Raw genomic sequence first — 24,239 nt, 5'->3', positions numbered from 1 at the left:
ATTTTTTGGACATGGATCCACATTTGTAGATGCATAGTGCATTTCAGCAGGGAAAATCAAGAGAGCATGCACATTGATAGTTTTGCTAGAGCAAACACACTGAAGACATACTCTTCACTGGCTTCAGGGTTCATCGATCGGGCAGTAGAAACGGCCCTCTGCTGGTCGCTGCTTCTAACTGCATTTACCATTTCACCTACTTACAAAACAGTGAAACCAATTGAGCACCCTTCTGGGCAACAGATCACAGTATCTATGAAGAAAGCGGAGGAGTCAAGTCACAGTGGGGAACATTATGTCTAAAGTATGAGCCATAGTACTGCGATTGCCCCTCTTCTAACAGGCGCAGGTCTTCTGAGTGCCTTCACTGCCTATCTCTTCTTCTAAAGCCTTCTCCAGATAATCATCCAAAGATCCCAACAAGTCATCCACGTCTCTCTTGTGAGCCTGCAGCACCAGTTCTGTCATGCGAGTGAAGGCCTGAAGGAAGTGAAAAATTAAACACACAAGACAATAAATAACAGTGTAGCAGGGAGTTCCCCACAGTATTTGTGTACATCTCTAATGTGGCAGACAGTTTCTTCGCTGATGCGCCCTGTATCCTACCTCAGTGACGTTACTGCTGGTGGAAGCACTGGTCTCAAAGAACTCCATCCCATAGGTTTCTGCTAGCTGCAATATCCAGGTGGATGTGGTGAGAAATAAGCACAACAAAAGGTATTTCATAGCTTTAGTCTAGGTTTTTTCCCACATAAAATAAAAACAGGGTTTAAGAGACTGGATGTTAGTAGTTATCAACTGGCCTATCAATTTGTTTTTTAAGAAATATTCACACAGATTAGCTGATGTGCTGGGCCCACTTTGGAAAAAGAAAGTGATCATGAAAGCTACATTAATACATGGGACGGTGTAGTATTTTATCATAAGCTGATTATGGTGAAATTCCATCATCGGGATAAACGTGAACATAGTCACGAGCAACTAAGAAAGGCTGTCTAGCTCGCTAGCATGTACAGAAGTAACAAATAGACCACGATTAAAATAAATACAGGAATTATGATGTAAATAGAACACAATGTTTTATTTATTGATCCTATATTTGTGCAGGGGGACCCTATGATTTATGATTACCTTATTCAAAATTGATTGGATTTCACAAAATAAATGACTCTCACTAAAAATTAGTTTCTTAACTAGATGGAAGGTTAAGTGATTTCCATAAGTTTAAGTGCCATTTTAAGAGTTTCAAGCATATTTTGATGATTATTGGGATAATATTGTGAATTGAAATTGCTTTGACCAGGATCATTTTCATGTTGTACCATGCCTATACCATAGTTGGTGAAATACTTGCCAAACTAATAAACAAAACTGACATTTAGCTGTGTATCCTTTAGAAATGTCTGCTTACCATTTTATCCTGGTAATCTAATGTCACTAAATGTACGGCGGAACATTGGAAACGACAAAACTACTGAGTGGATCTACAACACCCTACACAATACATGGTCCCTTAATATGTAATTTACATGTCAAAACGACCATAAAAATCCAAATAAAACCCACAATATAAGGTTAAATCAAACCTTGCTTCCTTGTTCCTTTGTTACCTGCCTGATGAGTTCCTCATCAGACTTGTTTCCTACCAAGATCTTCTGCACCGCGTCTGGGGCATACTGCAATAAAACAACAAAAAGGAAAGACAGATCGCGGAGAGATAAGAAACCTCATAATCTTGTAGCTCACAGTAAGCTAGTAGGTGTGCAGCAAGCATCATGAAAGTGTTTATTGCCTTACATCGTCCACATCACTGGCCCACTTCACGAGGTGCTGAAAGGACGACTCGCTTGTGATGTCGTATACAAAGATGATACCCTGGGCAAGAATCCACGAGGAAGAGTTAGAGAAGGAATGCTAACCCTAACCCATGAAGGTACCTTGTTCGTAGGGGGGGGATGATCACCTGTGCACGCCTGTAGTACTGTTTGGTGATGGTCCGATAGCGTTCCTGACCTGCCGTGTCCCTGCACACAAGAAAACACACACACACACACGATTACACAACATGCGAGTCAGCATACTGTACATGCAATAAAATGACATAACTTACCATAACTGTACTCGCACCTTGATTCCATCTAGTTCTAGTGTTCTCATTTTAAAATCAACTCCTACAAAATAAAAAAGGAGAAAAATGACATTTCATTTCACAGAAAAGCAGAGTCAACGACACACAACAGAAGCAATTTGGGACGCAACCGCAAACACCGTCACGCGGTTAAACTGGAATCACTTAAGCAACTGTGACAAACTGGTGAAAAATCCTGCTTTGCGGTATTTTACGTGGGCTGTTGTGTGTTTGTGAGCACTTAATGAGTGCTGTTCAGACACTATTATCCCTAATGAATAGTGTCTCAGCCACTGCATATTGTCAGCTGTTAAATCACTGGGTCACCACAAGGGAGCGGCAACTGATGTGAACTAAAGCTGTGTTTTGTTTTGCTCTGGGTAACAAGACCAGAGAGCTAAGAAATGTGACCAAGTAGCACCAGCTGCCAACAAGACTTATGTGTACATAGTATATATTAAAGTAAAGATGACATACTGTTCATATCCTAGTCCACACTAAAAAGATTAATTTCCGTTGTTCATGCTACATACTGTCTGCATTAGTACTGTTGTATTGCAGTTTTGAGATTATCGATCCTAAATATACTATGCGGTATATTATTTACTTCATGTTTCATCTACTAATTATCTTCCTGATTATTCAATATGATCGTGTGATCTAAAATCGGCAGAAAATGCTGAAAAACAGATTAAAATAGAGTCTTAATCTGATTACTCTGTATTTGCGTGCATGCATGTAAACATAAAGCAGAAAGTCCTTTTAACACCTTGTTACTGACAGAAGATTGTATATTAAAAATGTGCCATTTGGGCTTTACTTGTGTTTATGTATTATATATATTCAACAGGTCCGTTCAGCCTGCATGTCAGTGGCTTCTTGTTCCCAAACATCTCTGAAACACACGGTGCTTGTGAGAAGTGTTTACCTATAATAACTACCATCATGCATCTAAAAGCAAGGAGATTTCACCAACAATGCACTTTCCCAGATAGCTGGGTTTAATCCCATGTAAAGCTCTCCTGAGATCCAGCTCTCCAGCTTGCACTTCACAAACCTTTTACTAGGAATTCCCTCAACACTACAGCTGTTTTTCTTTGCTGATGTGGGAATAACTTACTCTATTGTGTGCAACAGCTCCACCGCTTCCCACCAAGTCAGTTTATCACACAGTCTGAGCACTAATGTGAGTATCAGTCTACAAGATCCATTTTCTGAATAAATAACAGGATATGAAACACTTTGAGGGCAGAGGAAATGTCTTTTCCTGGGAACTTTCCTTTCCATTGATTGTAATTGTGACTGTTAAAATCCTTGCTTTCAGACCTCTCCTGCATCCTTAAGTATATTTCTTTAGGACTATATATATATCTCTGTTAGAAATTATAAATATGTCAGGCTAGCTTTCTAAGCACTCAGTTTTAGGGCTGTTATGGCCTGAGGCACTTTGTACTAATCCTACTAATTTAGCTGAGTAGGCCTGCTTATACTTTGAACAAAAACTGGCAATTGTTCTGAAAATTCAGTTCAAAAGTCGACATTCATAGTGTAAAAAAATAATTCACTGATGATTATCCGGTTCAACCTGCGGCTGCAACACGGAGCCATAGGATGAGTTTTGAAACAGGCGTCAGTGAAAACTTATTGGAGGGCTTACCGATGGTGGAAATATGTGAAGGATCAAAGTAACTTTCCGTGAACCTGCGCAGCATGCAGGTCTTCCCGACCCCCGAGTCTCCGAGCATCAGCAGCCTGAACAAAACGTCGTACTGTTTAGCCATGACCAAAAACTAAAACATAAGGCACAGCATGACTCTTCCATGTAGCTTTAGACACACCGTTGCTGTGTGCTGCCTTCATGCCCCTCGGAAAACCCTATTCTGTACTCGGAAATGTCAGATACAAAGTACAAGTTGTTCCAATCGAGTTTATCGGATTATAGGCTAAATACTGTAGAAACATGAACAATGCTGAGTAGTTTACGTGTATTCAATCCACACAATGTTATTGCAGCTTCTCATTTACAGACTTTACGCTGAAAAAAGACCAAATTATTTAATTTTTAATTTAAGTTCTTATGTGTTCTAAAATATTTCCTACGTCCCCAGAAGGCAGCACACGACCTGGGTCCTTGAAGAGGCTGCTACCTGCAGCGGGAGCGTCAGCTGGGACGCATCACGCATGAGCTGATCCCAAAATCAATATTTAAACAATCTCTATATACAGAGCTATAGCCAGCTATTAGATATACTGAGGTCATGAGACAACATAGCCTCAATGTAACCCCACCCACCCCAGAACATTTTGTCTTAACACCAACAAACTAGTTTACATTTCACATTTTTATAAAGCGAAAAATGCTTTAAAATGTACAAAATTCCATTTTCTATTTCTGTTTATGTTGTTCCTCCACACTGCCATTAAGTAATGTTGCTGGAGAATGCTAAATATCTAATCCACGGTCATTTATTATTATTTATTGTATCTTTCGTTTGCACAACAATCAAATCTTACAATGTTTAGACTAAAACGATCAGAATCAGGCTTTATGATATCCCTCAATGTAAACTTGTGACATAAAGCTCCAAACTCCCTAAAATATGAATAAGGCTATAACCTCTGTCTTCAATAGCATCCCGAGTACAGGCACCTGTCTCTTATTGTCTAGTTAATATCTGAAACTGAGAAAAACAAAGAAACCTAAATATTCAATTCATAAGTCATTTAGAGACATTTAATATCCTCAAATGTGTTCACTAAATGATCCCTCTTGATTGCTTTCTATTAGCAGTTTCTTAAATTTGATTAAACATCTGATTATTTCAATAACTGGGATTGGGAATGAGTTCACTCTTACATTTCCCTCCACAAACACATAAAAAAAAAGAAACTTAGAAAGCTCAATGTACAAAAGCTCTCATATGGTTGTTATTAAAAACATGTCGAGCCACAAATACATCCCAAAAGGATAAAATAATTTTATTTATAGTCTCATAATAAAGGTATGCCTTAACTTGCAAGACAACCGTTGGCAGTATGTACAACATACCTGTAATTTCCACAGAATGGAACAAACAAATATTGATTACGTACACACTAGTTTACCTCTGCAAAAAGGAAAGAAAAGAAAGAAAAGATAAACGTTCCCGGCACAGGCAAATATTTCAAGGAAAGGCTTTTCTTTGCAGAAGTGACACCATTAAAGAGTACACAGTGTTATATACTACACACGGAAACAAACTTCCATTAACAAAAATAAAGGTCACTGCCCCTCACCTGCATTGTGTAACATTCAGTGTCCAATAGGGGATTTTTTTTTTGTCTTCTTATACTCATTTTATCTGATAATAATAAAAATAGAGGAAAATAAATAGTTGTACCTGTGGAAAATCCACTAAAACAGCAGGTCAACTTGATCATCCTCCTGTGCTCTCTGGAAAATCTCAAGCCAAACATAGAGGAGATCAGACATGAGGGTAAGAAATCAATGTCGGTGCATCACTATAAATAGAGGGATTCTTTGATTACACAGACAACTTCAAAGACAAAAACTTCAGCCACCTACACTGAATAAAGGGGGGGGGGGTTACATTTTGCATTACAGACATTTTTTTTTTTTTTTTCAAAAGCAACTTCACATTGTTTTCTGGAAAAGTATGAATATTAAAAAGGTCAAATAACCCTAATTACCATTTTGTCGAAGGTCAAAAAGTCTCACAACTCCAACAGATTGCAGAGGTTGTCCAAAACAACCAAAAGGAGGAAAAAAAACCAACCCATATTTTTGTGTAGCTTTACTAAAGCGTCATACCTTGTCATCTCCTTTTGATTATGAAAGGTTATAATAAAGATAGGGGGGGGAGTCCTTCAAAACTGCTGAGCTGCCTCTTTGGGGGTCTTAAGAGTTGTTGCTGGGGCCACGAACGGAGTGACAGGATGCTTTGCCAGGAGGAAAAAAAAAGAAGGTAGAAGCGTTTTATCCATAATAGCATCTCTCTCACACAGGCCTCCACCTTGTCTCGTGGACTGGCGTTAGAAGGCAGGACTTAGTGCGGACAGGTGAGAGGATTCAGGGGCTGGTGGGCAAAAAGAGTCTGTTCGGAGAACTGGAGGTGGAGTCGAGTCTAGCTGGGCTCCACGCGCAGCTTCTTTCTGTTGGGCGGCTCGTCCGGCTCTGATTCGGAGCTGGAGTCGGACCCGCCGTCGAAGGCGGACACCGCGCTGCCTTTGCGGTTTGTGTACAAGCTGCTGTCAGAAGAGTAGTTTGTCTGGAGCTGAGTGTTGCCCTTCGCCTTCTCCAGGGCACGCACTGCAATTCACAGAAACAAACGTCAAATATCGCTTATTGTAACTGAAAGGCCGCATCACAAAACAAGAAAAAACATGCAACTCCTCCACTTACCCTGCTGCTCCAACACTGCATTTTGCTTCTTTAAGTCATCGATGTCTTGCTGGTGGGTATGGTTTTTTCGCCTCATGTACTGGATGTACTCAGTGGCTTTGTCTAGAATCTGTGCTCGGGAGGCCTGTTTGACAGAACTCTGTCAGCAAAAATTTCAGAGAGCCAATGGGGAAAAGCTGCAGTGTCTGTTCGTTCAGGAAGAACAACATCAATCGTGCAAAAACAGTTATGCAAATATCACAGTGTCATACATGTGTGTTGCAATTAGTTTTTAATCTGGATTATTAAATAAGGGTTAAAAAACACAACAGGACTATTCCGAGGGGTCAGCAACCTTTGTTACATGTGCTAACATTGACACACTGCAGAACAGCACTAAAACACTCATTTCCTCCATGTTGATCATCACACACCTGCATATTGAATTACGCCAATTCCTGCTGCAGTTGGATTTAATTTGAATGATTCGCTGATTGATAAAATGGACGCATGGATGTCTTTGCTTGGCACGCCATCGTTTAAATAGAGCCCATGAATTTTGTCATTATTCTAGGCAAGACCTCGAAGACAGCTGTCAACAAATTGCAGAAAGGCAAATAAGAGCCAATGGTTTCACACTGACTATTTGGCATCGTTTTTGTTTTTCTGCCTCTAAGGACATGCAGGTCAGATTTATGCCAATAGTTCGCCAGCATCTAGGAAGATGAATGGATGGTCACACTTGACAAGAAAATCTAAAAGTGTCTCTTAATGTGGACAAGGTTGCTGCGCCCCGAGATAGACGGCCTTACCTTTTAAAAGCGATTCAACATCTCTTCGTTGGAAGAGTTATGGAATGTAGAAAGTGCATATAACTTCCTCTCACCTTCTCCCCTTGTAATGCAGGCACAGAATCTCGTAAACCGTGAAAGCTGTCTTTTATGTGGTCCCTGCGTTTGCGCTCCAGCGCATTGTGATGGGCTCGCTTGTCTGCCTGCAAAGAGACAGGGAAAGTGTACAATTAAACCACATGTCCTATATATTGAACCGAGGAAGTCACAAGAAGGTTGGTGATTTATAACAAATTAGAAGAAGAGAGCAAGAAATTAGAAGCTGCAATATGCAAAACACTGCAGCTTTAAATTGCAAATACGTTGGTCAAGTAGTGATCTTATCCTTCACGGGGTCCTTGTTTGTACATCTTAACTGGAGAAGTGCTGCGTGCTTTGAGTTGCTTAAAGGGTTGGAACAGCATGTCCTGACAGTCTAAGCACTTTGTCAAACAACTGTCCCTCACATGAACTCCACTGTCTACCTTCTCTCTTCTGTTTGAAATGGACTGGACAGGACCAATAGATGCTAAAAGAATAATCTCATTTTAGGGTCAATAGCTTCCGAAGCTACATAAATGCGTGCATATCCGTTGCAGGAGTTAACTCAGCTGATGATGGCTTGATTGTCAACAGACATATACTTGGTATAGATTTGTGTAATGTGCGTCAAACGTTAAAGGCGCACGTGTCGGCGTGGGAAGTTTTCACACCCTTAAGCCTTACATGGCTGGATGAGGCAAATAGACCTGAATCTTGATCTCCTCATAGTTGTTATCATACAATTTGCCAGGTCAAATAATGTACAAATGTATGAAAATAGCACAAATATAGTACAGAATAAAATTGCTATACACATTTTTTATTGAAATGGATGTCATTAATAAGAGCTGCCATTTATAACAGATATATAACATGGAAATAATATTCCATGTTAGGTTTGGCCTATCCTGGAACTGTTTAAAAATGTGGGTTTAGCAGGCCTAACATTATATGTGTGTTAAGAGGATCTAAAGCTGGAGATCCCAGCTTAATCAAACAGGGGGGGGTGGAGGGGAATCCATGGCTCTGAGAAATATGTGACCAGATCGATGATCTGACACGATTTCATATGCATTCTCTGTTAAAACACAGCAGCACATTAATGTGCAATTAAATGCTGCTGGGATTGTAAACCATGGGGAATTCAAATTAGCATGTACAGTATGCGTGATCTTGCATTTGACAAGTATGTTTTCAAATGATGTGTGAAGTCCTGCAGCAGCACTGGATTCTCGTTGTAGGAGAAAATATTTCAAAAAGGTCCAGAAAGCTGCAAGGAAATGGGAGCTGAACTTGGCATGTCCGTGGTCGACAAAACAAGAACACATCAACACATCCGTCTTGTCCTGTTTGCACAGCCGCCGTTTGGGTTTCGTCGCGCGTGTATTCGTGCAATTACGGTGACATTGCTTTACGCGGCCAAGATGGACGTTTAAAGACTCTCGCTGAAGACTTGAACAAAGTTGACGTTACGCTAACTACAATGAGACCGTATTCACAAATATAAAAACATAGAAATCCACCTTTTTATATAACATCAGACAACGGCTCTCTGAGCAGAAATCCCATTATGTTATATCAGCAAACCTATTATGAAAACGGTTTCATCATAGTTAAAAAAATAAGGGAATTGTCTATGCAAAAAGTGTGTACATTAGAGGTATAAAAGGCCAAAATCACACAATCTTTCCTATTTGAAAGTAGACATGTTTAGTAAATGATTTGTAATATAATACTGAGCGAGTCTGTCTGGCTGCTCCCAGCACCTGTACCGTAATTACACAAATAGCTGTGCAAAAGAAATCAAAACGATGGTTGGTTTAACGGGGTTGCGCAAATGACGGCTCACTTGACCCCACTTGACATCAGTAAAACGGGGCAACGTCTTCACCACACTTAAGTGCTCGACATTCATTAACAAGCCAGCCAGTCAGTTAACACTTCAAAACATTATTTTTCCAAATAGCTCACTTTCGATTTGTCTAAAAAAAAAAACAGTTGCAGCAAAGAAACCCCGCTAGCTAGCTAGCTAAATCAATCACATAGCTACGGTTGGCAGGAATGTTAAAGTTGCTGTTCGGCTAACAATTTGGCTAAGCTAGCTACTTCTAGAGGAAACTAAACCACATACATCGCTGTCGACGTCGATGTCGTCGTTTTCGCTCATTCTTCGGTAAACAGGTTACGAGAAAAGAAAACAAGCAGCTGTCAAAACAAAGTGCAGCGACAACTGGAGGCAAATAATAAAATCTAGCACGGAGCTTTGCTACAGCAGAGACATGACGCTCAACGGTTTCTCTACACGTGATTCGCCTACACATGGACGGGAAAACATAAACAGCGCAGGCGCAACAAAACAAGGCATTGTGGGTAATGAAGTAATTCTCCAACACGCACACCGGCTTTTCGTTGGTGATGCTTCTGGACTGGGAACTGCATTTCCCACAATCCCACGCATTTGGACGCGCCCACCACAATATACCGTTATAGCCTACAAGTTGCAAAAACGGCAGTCTCACATGGATCATAATGTTCTTTCTGGTACAGTTATAAATAAATATATTAGAAACAGCATTTCATTATAGTGCCTTAAATAAATCAGTGGTGCCTTGAACAACATACAGTCATATTTGATGGAGCGTATTCTCTCTAAATATAGCCTGACTGTCATGAACACAGGACTCTGTGGTAATAAGGATACACGTGCATTGTGCTAAAGTCTGCTGTTTCAGTGGTCATTGTCAGCGGTGTATGCTACAATAACTAGGATCTCCTCCCAGCATATGATTATGAGGCCAGATGGTGGCCTAGCTCACTATTGCTCCCTCCCCCACTCACCATTCATGACTGCACACTTGCCTCCATAAGACCTTTAAATAGCTTCTGCAGCAAGCCATCACTGATACACTACTGCAGCACTATAGAAGCGCTTTATTATCAGGAATTTGTTTCATATAAATAAGACAAAGCTATACACGGGCTGTTTTACATCCTTAAAAACAACTTAATAAACGACACCATGGCGTTTACTTTTCCATTTAATATTTAGACAACAGATGGTGTCTCTACAACATATCAGCACATATTACCTTCATTGTCACTTTTAGATGCGGATAGTTTGTACCTCATCACCAACACCATTACTAACAATCCAATCAGTATTTAGTGGAATGGAGTTATTCACCCCTCCATAGATCATAGTTCAATTAGGATAACTCACTTGTTTTCATGAAAAATACATGTTCAAACTATTTTTAGTACATTGTATGTTTCGCGCGGGAAAATAAAAGGTTCCCGTCAAAGTCAAAATAGTATCTGTATTTCTCGCACAGGTTGGGTAGTGAGAAAGAGAGTGTGTGTGCGTGTGAGATTGGGATGAAATAAAGTGTGTGTGTGTGTGTGTGTGTGTGTGTGTGTGTGTGTGTGTGTGTGTGTGTGTGTGTGTGTGTGTGTGTGTGTGTGTGAAATGGGGTGTAACATGGTGGGAGGGAGTAAGAAATACTTTGTCTCACATTTTCAAAGAAAGAAATGGTCTAAACTTGACACTTCTGACCCCTTATAGCCTCCACTTTTACTGCCGGGTCGAATTGACCCGAACATCATCCCTGTAATACAAACCTGCAGGGGGGGGGGGGGGTGTTGCAAATAAGGTGATATGAACCATTTCTTTTTTAAACGTTGATTACACTAATTAAGGCAAGCAAAGGAAGTTTCATACTAGATTTTCAAACTTCGAAACGGGTCAATGTGACCCGCAACATAACAGGAGGGTTGTTCCTGCGAGATTCCATTGAATGTCAGCATGTTAGGTGCTTTGAGGTTTTGGCACCTTTAACTTTGACCTAATCTCTACCATGCTTCAGATATCTAGGCAACAACATTTGAGCCTTGTGTAACATATCAGCATCAGCTCTGAGTTGTAAATGAAAAGTCTTGTTGGACAAAGCCCCCAAGTCTCACAAAAAAAGAGGGCCCCTTTTGAAAAGACTGAAAACTCAGCCAGCCACACGGAATCCTCTGCCTGGTTGCATAATATTAATTGAGGGTCTGTTGACACATGCAAGTGAGGCCAAATGAATAAATTACCTCTTTAGAGATACAAACACTTTCAACATTTTTGAGCCCATCGATGCCAAACTTTCCCACGGTGCCCTGAAAACGAGGAACTAGGGGAACAACTCAGTATGGATAGGAGATGACTTTCAGCAACCGGCTGAAAAGCAGGATTCACTAGAATTCAGTTTAACACGTATAAATAATAGCTGTGCAAGGAGTTGAGCGTGGTTTGAATGGTTTCCTACTGGAGTTGATTGCCATGTTTACACCTACCATGGTGTCACCAGCCCATGTGACGGAGAGGGGAGGGCAGGAGGTCCAAAAGGAGTTTGGTGCAAGAATGTGAGGAGAAATGGAAACAAGAGTGTTAGTGAGCACAGCAAAGTTGCAGAAACTGGCCTGAACTTAAGGTAAGAAAGTGCTTTTATTTCTCAGCTTATCTTTTCTTTTTAAAGGGTCAGACTGCCACTATTTTATTCTTATATTATCGGCAGAAATGTCGACGCAAAGACAAAAAGAAGAAGAAAATGATGAAGTATTGTGTCTAGATGCAGCATGCTTGTACATATTGCCATGCAAAAACTATTAAAATCACAGAAAAGAGCCTTGTTGTTGCATTGTGTGATATCTTTCTTCATTACATTGAGCACGGCCAGTGCAATTATTCACCTCTTCTGAATTGCAAACCCGTGAAACCACATGATGCAATTGTGGAGTTGTTCTAAACTAAACTACATTTGCAATGTGTTTTGTCATGAAGGAATATGTCATGCAGTGCAAGAATACGGCTTTTTTAGTTTAGACATAAAGGTTGCAGTTACGATATTACAATACATTATATAAATAATGTTAGAACAAATAGAGTAATGACTGCTTTAGATAGGAGAAATTATTGGTATTTTTCTCAAATCCTTTGTGGGTAAAGTGTGGCTTTGACAGCTAAATTGTAAACGACTGCACAGAGGACAATGGCCGAGTGGTTGCACAACACTCTTTAGTAGTACTGGAGGATTACATAATGTCGGATTACGCCATCTACACGCGATCAGTTGTAACGTTGCTTTTTGTAGCAGCTTAATTGGGCTTTGAGGTTGGTAGTCGATGGGGATGTCACCTGCAGGGGTCAACTGCTGCCTCTGTCACTTTTTTTGCCGATCAATGGTAGAGGTCGGACTGTGACAGGTCTGAAAATGGCTGGCAACGTGTCTGGCTAGGTTTCACATCAATGCTATTGTGCATTCTTGTTAGAATAGTACTACTTATCAATCAACGCTGATCAATGTACTTGATCAGTGTATTTTTTTGTCTGAAATTTAAAAGGGCTATCTGTAGAGCACTAAAACAGACTGGTATCTAATAGTGTGGAGTAAAGCTTGTATTGTATCTGAAACTAATTCAGTTAGTTATTGCAGGTTATTCAGTAATATATCATCAGAAACGAAGACAGGGTTGGATAATGAGTTGCAACTCTAGATTCATGATTATTAAAATCCAACACAAGTTGTTGTCACTGTTATGCAAGAACAACACGTTAACAACACAAATTAAATGTTTATTTAATAAGATAAGCATGGGCACTGTGGTTTATTTTGAGGCAATCTTGAGGCAATTTTTTTTAATTCAAAAAATACGTATTTGTGACATGTTTTTAAAATGTGCCTGCTTTAGAAACAAATTGTCTTGGGGCTAAGTACCACAAACAGGCTGCGGAAATCAGAGAGTATTAAGAGATGGACTAAGGCTTGATGGTTTTCATCTTTTCATGGAATTAGTTAACAGTAAGACAAATATGGAATAGTTAGAGCTATGCATCAATGTCTACAGGAATAACAGTGATGCTACATTTCCTCAATCATTTACTTAGGGAACACACAAAAAGCAAACATCTGAAACAATAATTGCCTGCACAACTGCTGTTTTCTACTTCTATATTGTATTTAATTTTTTTACTTCTATATTTTATTAGACTTTTTATAGGAAACACTGATGAGGATTGTAGAGAATGACCAAAAAGCTCCTGATTTGGACATTTGCAAGCTGCAAAATGTGAATGAGCAGGTTTGTGGGTGAGTTATATGAAAATTATATGAGACGCATTGGATAAAAAAACCTAAAAATAAAATAAAGAAGTACTCAAACTTCCTAACCAAACACTGAAATGAAATGTAAGCATGTGCATTTATATATGAGTGTGAAAGTCTAATGACGATAATCTCAAACTGGAATTGCTTTTGCTGTATTTGTATCATATTTGCTTTGTGGGACAGGTGAAAGTCGCAGCGCAGTAAACACACAGTGTTGGGAAGAGCATCACAATGAACGTGACAGAAGTCTACATGGGAATAGCGAACATCTCCACCCAGGGAAATGTCTCTGGTAATGGCAGCATGGGTGTCCTGAGCATCCCCCCCTCCCTAAACAAAGCCCTTAATATATTCACCATCATCATCCTCTTCATCACCATGATTTCCCTTGGCTGTACGATGGAGATTTCCAAAATCAAGACCCATCTCCTCAAGCCTAAAGGAGTAGCCATTGCACTGGTGGCCCAGTTTGGCGTCATGCCCCTGACTGCTTTCTCTCTAGCCAAAATGCTACAGATGGATCCCGTCAAGGCTGTGACTGTGCTCATCTGTGGCTGCTGCCCAGGGGGAAGCTTATCAAACATTTTCTCCCTGGCCATTAAGGGTGACATGAACCTCAGGTAAACCCCCCCCCGTTGATGTATTGATTCCTGACAGAAATGTTCCATTTGAGACGTTTACATTTCTGGCAGGTCGGTCTACTAATGTTTCTCCTCTCTCTGACACCCTCCCAGCATCGTGATGACCACTTGCTCCTGTATCGCGGCACTGGTGTTGATGCCTTTGCTGCTCTATATCTACTCCCAAGGCTTCACCGGTCTAAAGAATGCTGTGCCATACGTCGGCATCATCTCCGCTCTCACGTTCACCTTGGTGCCTTGTGCCATTGGCATCGGCATTAATCACTACAAACCAAACTACTCGTCAGTCGTCAAAAAAGTGAGACTCCTGAAATGTGCCACACACAAACGTAATCTGTTATAGACAGCAGGCATTTTGACTTGTGATACCTCCACATGATATTTGCCAAATTTGGAAGTAGGGAAAAAGAGAGAAGATTCATGCTTTAATGCTGAGATTCAAGTACCATTAGAGGAGAAAAATTAACGCTTGTAACATATGTTTTCACTTCCTCGACAGGTTGGCCTCAGCATCCTGATAATCTCCGGCATCATAGTGCTCAGCCTGTCTGCTTTGGTCGTCAAAGACATTATATGGATGGTCCTCACACCCGATGTTCTGGTCGTGGCTGCACTGATGCCACTGATTGGCTTTATGCTGGGATACATCATGTCTTTCATATGCAGACTCAGTCCACAGTAAGTGTATACACGCTAGATGTGCGGTACCTTTCTTTGAGTTGCTTTCTTGATTTTGTTCAATTTAAGGATTTTTTTTGGTGGCCTGAAGAGGTGAAAATATCAAGTAGGCTATTTCATCCTATATAGGACTGACCCCCGGGGTTATCATTTTGTAAAACGGAATATTTTGTTTATTGTTCGCTTTAGTCTCGTGTGATCAGTTTAATCATGGGACCTCCTAGAGGACTGACCCCCAGGTTGGGAACCAGTAGTGTTTTAATAGTACTGAGTGAGTCCTGATACTGAAATTAAGAACATTGAGAAAAGAAGTTTGTCTTTGGAGTTCAATCATCATACAGAGTGCAACGCAGTCTGAGGGAGGACGAACACAGAGTGCAGGGTGTGTACAACTTATAAAGGAGCAGTGCACAAGGGCGGGGGGTAGGATGAGTCCTCACTAAGACATCTGGACAACAGTTTCTGACCATTCTATGGTTAAATATTGAATGGTAAACTATCTGCACTCTTATCTAAGCTGAGCAGAAATACCATATTTGGTTTTGTCCTTGAGTAAGGCGCGCACACACACAGATATATTACTACTTGAGAGGACCCTCACTGACCATGTCCGACTTTTGTTAACCTTGTTTATAACTGGGAGTCCTAACACATTGAAGTTTTATCTCACTATACAAAAAGGGTCAAAACACTGAGCGGTCTTACAATAAAAACAGGTAAATAAGTCACAGAGGAAATTTACCATCACACTTAAGTAGCATTTTACTGTCATGCATTTTTACTTTTGTGTTTAATCTACAACTGTATCATATTTTATAAAGTCATATAGTAATTACAAGCTGTATATATATATATATATATATATATATATATATATATATATATATATATAAAATTATAAATGAAATGTAATTTTTTAAGTAATAGTTTTTCCATATTCCATATTTTTTTCTAGTAGCCATAAAATTGGTGCATTATCAAAAGTGATGACAAATCACTCTCCTCTCTTTAGATGTAGCAGAACAGTCTCCATGGAAACGGGTTGTCAAAACATCCAGCTGTGCGTTACCATCCTAAAAGTGGCCTTTCCCCCTCAAGTCATCGGAACCATGTTTCTCTTCCCTCTGGTATACTACATATTCCAGTGTACCGAGGCCCTCATCCTGACCCTGTGCTTCAGATGTTACCAAGCATTCAAGCCACCGGCTGAGGGTAAATGTCACAGCTGCCTGTGTGTTGTTGCAGAGCGAGGCTGGGAGGAGGGCCGGAGGAGTGAGACGAGCACATGCACTATATTCTCCACACAAATTGTAGCCGGAGAGCAACGAAAGCAGAAGTCTAACATCTCCCTTCTCTTACACAGACGGTGTTGATATTAAACAGGAGGTGGTGAAACAGCCATGACTGTTTCACAGATGTCAACCCAGCCCGTGCTGGAGAGGGAAACCGAGATGAGCTGCGTCGTAGCTGCCGAGGACGCAGCGATTCACTGCCCTCACTGTCTCCACATTCTTCACTTCGGCCTGTGATACTGAAGGAAAGACTGCGGAAGCATGTGCAACAACTCATACTTTTATTATTGTTTACTTAATCAATTCTATGTAATGTTAACTACGGGTAGTGCCTGCTAGCCAAATAATGAAGAATCATGACATTTTGTATTTATATTTTTTCTATTTTGAAAATCTGCTGTTTTACTGAAATCTGCTAATTGTATGACTGACACAGTGAGAATGAAAGCGTTTATAAAACATATTGACGTGCCATTTGCTCTTTTTAGACTGTAAGCTAAAATCAGACCAAAGACAGATCTCAGATCTTCCAAAGATGTGAAAAGCCGAATAAAAAAAAGAAGGAAACAGCCAATTTGGACATCTTAAATAATATTTAATCAAAATGGGTGTATGTTATATACAGACTAAACTTAAAACTTTTTTTTTTTTTTACATATATTAAAAAAAAAAATCTTCACAAAACACAAAAGCACTCCTCAGTCTAAAAGCAAATTCAATGGAGAGTCAAACAAAGACATCACACTGATCTGTACACTCGCTCATATTAATAGCGTCACATACAACGTGCCTGCAGCAGAACCAAAACTGAAGCGGCGAACTGAAAAGGCGTACTTTCTTTCTTTCATTTTTTTACGTTGTGGACGCATCAAAAGAAGCCATGGCTGATCAACAGCGCTCTGGTTACAAGTAAATTAAATAAAACATCTTAGTTCCCCGTTTACACTTTAAACATTACATTTATTTTACAAGCAGCCTGAATAAATTAAGAGAATAATTATTTTCTGGTGTACAAGTGATGTGTCTGACAAAGCCACACATTAGATCACTAAGCAGTGGACGCTTTTAACCGACATTCATTTTTAAAACTCCGTATTTTACATATTATAGATACCTGTGCATAGAAGTGGAAAGCTAAGGCCATTGAGGACAAGGGTATGAAGAGAAGACATCTGAACACTTACCGAGAGTGAAATGTGTCAAATGCAGACCTGAATCGTCTCTGAAAATGTTTGCCCTCAATCCGATGAATAAAACACAGCAAAGGGAATCTTGGGTGGACAAGCAGCCTTAAACTGTACAGTGGCATCTGGAATGACGCGAGTAATGATCAACAACATCTTAAATAAATCATTTATAAATCACAACAAATCTTTGAGGGACAATAACTGTAAGTGTGCATGACTTGGACAACGAGCTAGACTACCTGGACTTCATGCATCTTTGCTGATGTGCGTCTCAAATGGTGCGATATGTGGTTCAAGAAAAGTAACAGTGACCGAGACACTGACGAGATTATTAGCTCTCAAAATGAGTTTGCAGCTTTGAAGCCTTTAAGACATACTCCTGCAGGTGGTGCCTGTTCTTTCTGGTTTTTGTTCTACATTTTCAAACCGAGCTTCAGACGTTGGACATACATACATCGTGTAGGAATTCCTATAAAAAAAAAAAAAAAAAAAAAAAAAATGTATGCATGTAATGTACATGTGAATCCCGTCTCTGTTCTCCTTTGGGATGGACCGAGGAACTATTCCGAGTAACCCACAGCTTCACTCAGAGCCTCGTCTGTGTTGACAGCTGTGTTGACAAACTCTCGAGAGGCATTCCCCGCTCACCAGTACAGGTCAGTAGCAACGCTGGTTGTCTTAGGGAGTCCAAAGGCTGCTGCATTGTTCAGGCCTCCTTCAGCAATGGCATATCTGAAGAGAACATCTTTCATCAGTACAAAGTGTGGATCTTTAAGTAAAAACAGTGTGTTGGACTGTGTTGTGTTTACCATCAGAGTAGTCCATCTCAGAGTCCAGAGACAGGCTGTGTTGGTCGCTGCCTGCAGACGGCCTTCTTTGTGAGGGTGAAGGAGCGGCAGCGCCTGCATGCTCTGGAACCCAGGTAGAGGAGGAGGGTGAGGAGGAGGATGAGGGCGATGGCACAGGGTGCACGACAGCCATCGCCGACTGCTGCTGTTTGAGGGATGAATGCCTAGAGGGGCCAGCCTCTGGCACTGTGGCATGCTGACCCTCGGACAGCACTATCTGGACCCGAGACTCAGAGCTGAGAGGCGAGGCTGAGGCCCCGCGAGCATTCACAGCCTCCTCATACGAGGGCAGAGACACCTGGACTCCTTCCACCATGATTGACACGGGCTGGCCGGACACACCCTGATCCCGTCTAGGTGTGGAGAACCAGAAGAAAGTTAAGAATCGGTCAACTTGTTACTTGTTACGACTACTCTCCTTTTTAAGAGCCTTCAGTGTTTTGAGGGCAGACTCACCGATGGAGGGACTTGAGTTTTGGCTGCAGAAGTACAAACAGCACCACCAGGAGCAGGATCAGGGCCACCGAGCTGGCTGTGGATGCCACTATGGACAAGGCGGGCATCCCTAATGGTAAAGTTGGAGTGCGGTCTGTGAGACAGACAGCAATTGACAGTTAACAATGCAGAACTTACTGTGATTATCCAATTGTTCAAATGTGTGATCGACCGTTTACCTCGCTCCATGAGGCAGCTGAGCTTCATTTGGCTGTCCCACTCTCCGTACTGACAGGTAAGGTATTTGTAGTCTCCCTTCAGAACATAGCCTTCCTCACAGAAATATTCAACCACAGTGCCATGAGAGAGTCTTTGGCATGGGGCGGGGTGGCAGGTGTAGCCCCCATTCTCTGGCTGAAATGGAGGCTGGCATACTGTCCACGGAAAGACAGGAAAACAATGAATGCATGAACTCTAATGTACAAGAACGACATGCAGTGCTGTCCACTTTCCCATTCCTGTTTATTCTTCTGTTCAACCTCGACATGCTTCCTACTAGCTCAAATTATGAAAAACTAAATATCTTGAGGTTTGTCTTTACCGTCGCTGCGTATACAGCGAGGAGGTTCAGAGGACCAGTGTCCCAGTGTGGAGCAGGTGAGGCTGCCGGGTCCGTCTGGCAGGTAACCAGGGTCACAGCGGTACTCCAGTACTGTTCCCACAGGGAACGAGCTCCTGTTAGTGTCGGTCAGATTAGTTGAGCCATGCTGCACGGTAGAGGGTCTTATACAACCTGAAAAAAATAGAAAAAGTCAAAAATACAGTTAATAACTAATACAGGAAGTCTGGCTTACTGTCCATTGAAAGAAAGGGAACCAATAAATACATAGATTCTAGTGTTGTATGGTGTGTCGCCATGTCTCACCGTGGTGTACCTGTTAGTAATAAAAACGTTCTTCGTCTCTATTCAAGGATATTCTTAGTATGCTACAATCTGGGCAGCGTGTTGGTCATAATATGTCCATTCCTGTTATTGCAGTTGCTGGATGTTGATTTTAGACACCAACGTGTCTCCGACCTCTTGTGGAGTTGGTTTGTGTGATCAGAGCCCCAATACGTCTCTGACGGCATTTTACAGGAAGACTTCAACTTGTTTTTGAATAAATCCACATCCATGTTATTAATGTAAACAAACTGTAGGTTTTAAGAACAGATGTTTGAAATAAAAACAGAAGATACTTAGAGTAGGTTTAAAAATGAACTACATGTTGACAACTGAATCAACATAACAAATAAAGAATCTCAAACTATAACACACATAAAGCCGATCATATCTGTTCATTCAGGTTACAGCACATGTTGGTACCAGGTGTTAAGAGGGTCAGAAGTGTAGACGGTACTATGAGGAGGTTTGTCTTTACCGTCACTGCGTATACAGCGAGGAGGTTCAGAGGTCCAGCGTCCCAGCGTGGTGCAGGTGAGGAAGCTGGGTCCCACTGGCAGGAAACCACGGTCACAGCTGTACTGCAGCACGGTGGCCACAGGGAACAAGCTCCTATTGGTGTCTGTCAGATTAGTTGAGCCATGCTGCACGGTAGAGGGTCTTATACAACCTGAAAAAAGAGAAAACAGTCAAAAGTACCATTAATATCTTTAGTTTTCATTATAAATGTAGGTTTTGTTTGTATAGGACATTTATGTTTACGAGTTAAAAATAGAACAAGAAATGTAACAACAAATGTAATGAATTTAAAGAAAAGATGATTTGTTTTGAAGAAAGATTAAATGAAGACGGTACAAAACGTGGACTAATTTGCACTGTTTTGCTGACAGGTGAGCGTTTAAGACCCATGTGTTGACCTATTTCTACATCCGAGTTTGAGGACTGACCCACCTTGGCTAACACAACTGATCTGCATGGGGCCGTCCCACTGTCCATCCTGACAGGTCAGGTAGTTGTAGTCCCCACTGAGAACGAAGCGCTCATCACAGAAGAACTCAATCACAGTGCCATGGGAAAACATCCGGCAGGGGGATGGGTGGCAGGTGTAGCCCCCATTTTCGGGTTTGGAGAGGGGTAAGCATGCTGATGGGAAAAAGATTCAACACGCATGAAAGTACTAGCCTTATTTTAAGTGTTTTGTGTTGTTTTTAGTTTATATATAAGCAAAATGAGCAAAAAATCATTATAGAGACAAAAGCGACCAAAATTAAACGTGAAAATAAATATGTTTTTACTTATGAAAGAAGGATTTTAAAATCAGTTTAGCTGCTCACAACAGTCACTCCTCATTACTTAACAAATCGGACAAGATAATCGTGGACAAAATATCTTATCTTACCACCACTGCGTATACAATGAGGAGGTTCAGAGGTCCAGCGTCCCAGCGTGGTGCAGGTGAGGATGCTGGGTCCGTCCGGCAGGTAACCAGGGTCGCAGCTGTACTGCAGCACTGTGCCCACAGGGAACGAGCCCCTGTTGGTTTCTGTGAGGTTTACCCAGCTATTCTGGACCATATACAGCCTCGCACATCCTGGGAAGAGAAGACCAAAAAAAAGAAAAAACTAATTCTGTGAAACTGCTCAGGTTTTCAGAAGAATTAATACAAATATTTTGAGCGTGGTTTGATACACGTGTTACCCAGACACAGAACGGCCCATGGTAAACATCTGAAAGTCTTTGCAGTGGCACCACATGTGCCCAGAAAATGTCATGGCAATGAGATGCATTGTCATGGAGCAAACAAACTGTATTTGATGTGGATTGGCGGTGTCAAGGTGGAAATCCGATTTGCTTTTAATGTATTCCACAACTATAAAGCTTTAAAAGTAGTTCATTATATAGTTACATTAGATATTAGTCATAATAAGTATAGTAAACCATACCAAAAAAAGAACACATAAATGACAATGATATCAGCTAATTATAGGGCTGTTTATTAGGGCTGTACTCTTAATGATGATAAATCTGATAGGATAATCTGGCATATGTCTAAATCAATGTTAGGAGGCAGTTGATTAAGTCTCCCCTGTGTAGTAGAACGATGCATCCCGTCGTTGCCTTGACATTCACCCATTTGGTCTGTATTCTAAGGTGATTTAAAAATATTTCTTCAACAAAGAAATTAAAGCTTAATGTAATACGGACATAACACATTGTGTTTTGTATTGTAAGAGTGTGCAACCATACACGTTGCCTCTTACCTGATCCTTGCACCCTGGACACTGCAGTCAGTGTCAGCAGCAACAAAAAGAACCGCTCAGTGGCTGAGGTGTGGGCCCAAAAGGCTTTTGATATTGACTCTATCATTCCATTGCACATCTTCCCCCGCAGAGTCAACTCAACCTGGTATGATGAGAAAATATGATCAGAAAAGGGTATACATACATCACGATGAAAAAGCAATCCCAGTAGCCTCGATCATAGGCTGTCACCTGCCTGACGCAGGTACTCTGCAGAGCTTGGGCAGCTGCCAATGAAATGGGTGCGATTGTGGAACAGGAGCACAATGACAGTACTGAGAAAAAACCCACTAGCAATAATGGCATAATCATTTCGCAAGCTAGCGGATATGACAAACCAATTCATCTCTTTAACGCCGTTGATCGTGTCAGCGAAGTAACGACTTTAGCTAATTATACCTCCCACATATAACATATAACTCTGGTTCTAATTATCTGATCCAGTGGCTACACACCCATTTTCTGTTTAACCTATTAGCTATGATAGCTACATTTGATAGCGTTACAGAACAAAACAAAATATATCCCAGTTACATACTCAGTGTAAGTTAGTATAGATGGTTGATCTATAGCAACCGAGTTACCACCAAGTAAATATTAATATCCAATAGAGCACATCTTAGCTGGTTTTAATCTTTAAGTTAGCTACCTGGGATAATCAATAGTAGCTTTCTTGGTTTGCTAACGCTAGCTAAACATGAAAATAGCGTTACCCACCTCAAAACACTACCTCGAATCCTCCACCCTCGCTTTCTCACACTGTAGACATGTATCAATACCTCAGCTACGTCGACGACATTTAAAGTTACTGCCGAAATGACGATAATATGATATAACGAGCCGAGGGGCACTGCTACAGCTAACCGCTAGATAGCTCTCTATTGGATAGCTTGTTACCTGCTACGCTAGCTAGCTGCATCGATCGAGGCACCAGCTGCGCCGCCTCGATTTCGTCCAGTGGCCATAGTAACTGCGGTCAGGTCAGCAGACACTCGGATCTCCGTGGTCAACCCAGCAGACACTTAAATTTGAGTGCGCCTATATGCTGAAATTCACGGTAAACGCATTCATACGGCACAGATCGGGGACAACATCCGGTTTCCAGACAACATCCGGTTTCCAAAATTGTATGTCAACTAATTCGTATATACAAATTGCATTTGTGAAAATAAGATTAAATGAATTATATTAACATTAAGTACAAAACATGTTACCTGCATCTCGTGAGTTAAAGGGAAAATACAACTAAATTGTGTCTTTATTCTTTGATTTGAGGGTTGCTGAAAGATAATGAAATTAATAGTATCTGACTTACTGATATGTATGTGTTCAGGACATTCCTGACCACATCCAAAAAAAAAATCAAACATCTTAACTGTACCAATTAAGATATTGTATGAAGTACAAACTGTGAACTGAAATTGCACCTTCAAATAGCTAATTTCTGAAATGTTTAAGGTGCTATGAAAATAGTATTGTCAATATTTCCATACAATGACTGATGTATATGTGTTCAGGACATCTTTCACTCCAGACAGACTGAAAATCAGACATTTTTACTGTACCAATTAAGAGATATTTCAAAGTAAAAGTCTTACTTTTGTATTGAGAAACAGGTACATTTCTGAATGTTTGAAGTGTTATAAAGAGTATTTTCTCAATAATTCCAAACAATGACTGATGTATATGGGTTCAGGGCATTGTTGACTCCACCCATACTGAAAATCAGACATTTTTACTATTTAAGATTAGATTTTAGAGGAAATGATGCATAGTTACAAAATCATTTCACGACAGGTTAATAGCAGACCACCTCAAGGTGTCACTCAGAGAGAACCAGGACATTCTGATGTTGCATTTGAAAATTAAAGCCCTTCAAAATCTCATTCATGAGCTAACTTAAAATCACATTCATGAGACAAATATTCAGAAATGTACCCGTTTCTCTTTACAAATGTATGATGTATGAACACTTCAAATATTTATAATAATAATAATAATAATAATAATATAATATAATATTATTAGATGTTTTCTCAGTACAAATGTATGACTTTTACTTTGAAATATCTCTTAATTGGTACAGTAAAAATGTCTGATTTTCAGTATGGGTGGAGTAAACGAAATCTTGAACACATATACATCAGTCATTGTATGGAAATATTGACAAGAATATTTTTATAGCACCTTAAACATTTCAGAAATTAGCTATTTGAAGGTACAATTTCAGTTCAGTTTGTACTTCATAAATTATCTTAATTGGTACATTTAAAATGTTTGGCTTTTGTTTGGATGCGGTCAGAAATGTCCTAAACACATACATATCAGTCAGTCAGATATTAGTCATTTAATTATCTTTCCAGCAACCCTCAAATCAAAGAATAAAGACACAAT

At 40.4% G+C, this 24,239-nt stretch overlaps 4 protein-coding genes across 7 annotated transcripts; 1 reads left to right on the top strand and 3 right to left on the bottom strand.

Moving 5' to 3' along the window:
• Positions 1 to 23: 23 nt before the first annotated feature.
• Positions 24 to 4,154, bottom strand: LOC116383702 (ras-related protein Rab-15-like). Its single transcript, XM_031847745.1, has 7 exons — positions 3,786 to 4,154; positions 2,111 to 2,171; positions 1,964 to 2,024; positions 1,798 to 1,875; positions 1,587 to 1,676; positions 607 to 672; positions 24 to 480 (listed from the first exon to the last, which is right to left on the bottom strand). The coding sequence occupies exons 1-7, from the start codon at positions 3,907 to 3,909 to the stop codon at positions 337 to 339; spliced, it is 624 nt and encodes a 207-aa protein (XP_031703605.1). The 5' UTR covers positions 3,910 to 4,154; the 3' UTR covers positions 24 to 336.
• A 435-nt stretch (positions 4,155 to 4,589) lies between these two features.
• On the bottom strand, positions 4,590 to 9,682 carry LOC116383262 (protein max-like). Of its 2 annotated transcripts, none has more exons than XM_031846958.1 (4): positions 9,513 to 9,682; positions 7,396 to 7,503; positions 6,531 to 6,669; positions 4,590 to 6,437 (listed from the first exon to the last, which is right to left on the bottom strand). In XM_031846958.1, the coding sequence occupies exons 1-4, from the start codon at positions 9,546 to 9,548 to the stop codon at positions 6,253 to 6,255; spliced, it is 468 nt and encodes a 155-aa protein (XP_031702818.1). In that variant the 5' UTR covers positions 9,549 to 9,682; the 3' UTR covers positions 4,590 to 6,252. The 2 variants fall into 2 exon arrangements, with proteins under 2 accessions (XP_031702818.1, XP_031702819.1); XM_031846959.1 differs by having other exon boundaries at positions 6,531 to 6,654.
• Positions 9,683 to 11,582: 1,900 nt separating this feature from the next.
• On the top strand, positions 11,583 to 16,593 carry LOC116383797 (sodium/bile acid cotransporter-like). Of its 2 annotated transcripts, XM_031847892.1 has the most exons (7): positions 11,583 to 11,847; positions 13,404 to 13,503; positions 13,705 to 14,141; positions 14,256 to 14,460; positions 14,662 to 14,840; positions 15,853 to 16,052; positions 16,204 to 16,593. In XM_031847892.1, the coding sequence occupies exons 3-7, from the start codon at positions 13,753 to 13,755 to the stop codon at positions 16,242 to 16,244; spliced, it is 1,014 nt and encodes a 337-aa protein (XP_031703752.1). In that variant the 5' UTR covers positions 11,583 to 11,847; positions 13,404 to 13,503; positions 13,705 to 13,752; the 3' UTR covers positions 16,245 to 16,593. The 2 variants fall into 2 exon arrangements, with proteins under 2 accessions (XP_031703752.1, XP_031703753.1); XM_031847893.1 differs by lacking the exon at positions 13,404 to 13,503.
• LOC116383795 (sushi domain-containing protein 4-like) lies at positions 16,569 to 22,912 on the bottom strand. Of its 2 annotated transcripts, none has more exons than XM_031847890.1 (10): positions 22,563 to 22,912; positions 21,807 to 21,948; positions 20,945 to 21,136; positions 20,497 to 20,688; positions 20,024 to 20,215; positions 19,204 to 19,395; positions 18,842 to 19,036; positions 18,624 to 18,756; positions 18,129 to 18,520; positions 16,569 to 18,051 (listed from the first exon to the last, which is right to left on the bottom strand). In XM_031847890.1, the coding sequence occupies exons 2-10, from the start codon at positions 21,922 to 21,924 to the stop codon at positions 18,026 to 18,028; spliced, it is 1,632 nt and encodes a 543-aa protein (XP_031703750.1). In that variant the 5' UTR covers positions 21,925 to 21,948; positions 22,563 to 22,912; the 3' UTR covers positions 16,569 to 18,025. The 2 variants fall into 2 exon arrangements, with proteins under 2 accessions (XP_031703750.1, XP_031703751.1); XM_031847891.1 differs by having other exon boundaries at positions 22,743 to 22,912.
• Positions 22,913 to 24,239: the final 1,327 nt, after the last annotated feature.

Source organism: Anarrhichthys ocellatus, unplaced genomic scaffold (genome assembly GCF_004355925.1).
Source record: "Anarrhichthys ocellatus isolate YVR2014 unplaced genomic scaffold, GSC_Weel_1.0 scaffold7, whole genome shotgun sequence".
NCBI lineage: Eukaryota > Metazoa > Chordata > Actinopteri > Perciformes > Anarhichadidae > Anarrhichthys > Anarrhichthys ocellatus.
The sequence above is the reverse complement of the archived record's forward strand: the minus strand, read 5'-3'. Positions and strand labels throughout refer to the sequence as shown.

Excerpts from the sequence above, each read along its gene's own strand:
- LOC116383797 (XM_031847893.1), top strand. The coding sequence starts at position 13,753 with ATGAACGTGACAGAAGTCTACATGGGAATAGCGAACATCTCCACCCAG. Across the intron at positions 14,461-14,661 it reads ACTCGTCAGTCGTCAAAAAA|GTTGGCCTCAGCATCCTGAT; the intron begins GTGAGACTCCTG and ends CTTCCTCGACAG. Across the intron at positions 14,841-15,852 it reads ATATGCAGACTCAGTCCACA|ATGTAGCAGAACAGTCTCCA; the intron begins GTAAGTGTATAC and ends TCCTCTCTTTAG.
- LOC116383702 (XM_031847745.1), bottom strand. The coding sequence starts at position 3,909 with ATGGCTAAACAGTACGACGTTTTGTTCAGGCTGCTGATGCTCGGAGAC. Across the intron at positions 2,025-2,110 it reads AAGGTGCGAGTACAGTTATG|GGACACGGCAGGTCAGGAAC; the intron begins GTAAGTTATGTC and ends TCTTGTGTGCAG. Across the intron at positions 673-1,586 it reads CAAAGGAACAAGGAAGCAAG|CTAGCAGAAACCTATGGGAT; the intron begins GTTTGATTTAAC and ends TGGATATTGCAG.
- LOC116383262 (XM_031846958.1), bottom strand. The coding sequence starts at position 9,548 with ATGAGCGAAAACGACGACATCGACGTCGACAGCGAT. Across the intron at positions 7,504-9,512 it reads ACATCGACGTCGACAGCGAT|GCAGACAAGCGAGCCCATCA; the intron begins GTATGTGGTTTA and ends GTCTCTTTGCAG. Across the intron at positions 6,438-6,530 it reads TGCAGTGTTGGAGCAGCAGG|TGCGTGCCCTGGAGAAGGCG; the intron begins GTAAGTGGAGGA and ends TGTGAATTGCAG.
- LOC116383795 (XM_031847890.1), bottom strand. The coding sequence starts at position 21,924 with ATGTGCAATGGAATGATAGAGTCAATATCAAAAGCCTTTTGGGCCCAC. Across the intron at positions 18,521-18,623 it reads AAACTCAAGTCCCTCCATCG|ACGGGATCAGGGTGTGTCCG; the intron begins GTGAGTCTGCCC and ends CTCCACACCTAG. Across the intron at positions 18,052-18,128 it reads TGAGATGGACTACTCTGATG|ATATGCCATTGCTGAAGGAG; the intron begins GTAAACACAACA and ends TGTTCTCTTCAG.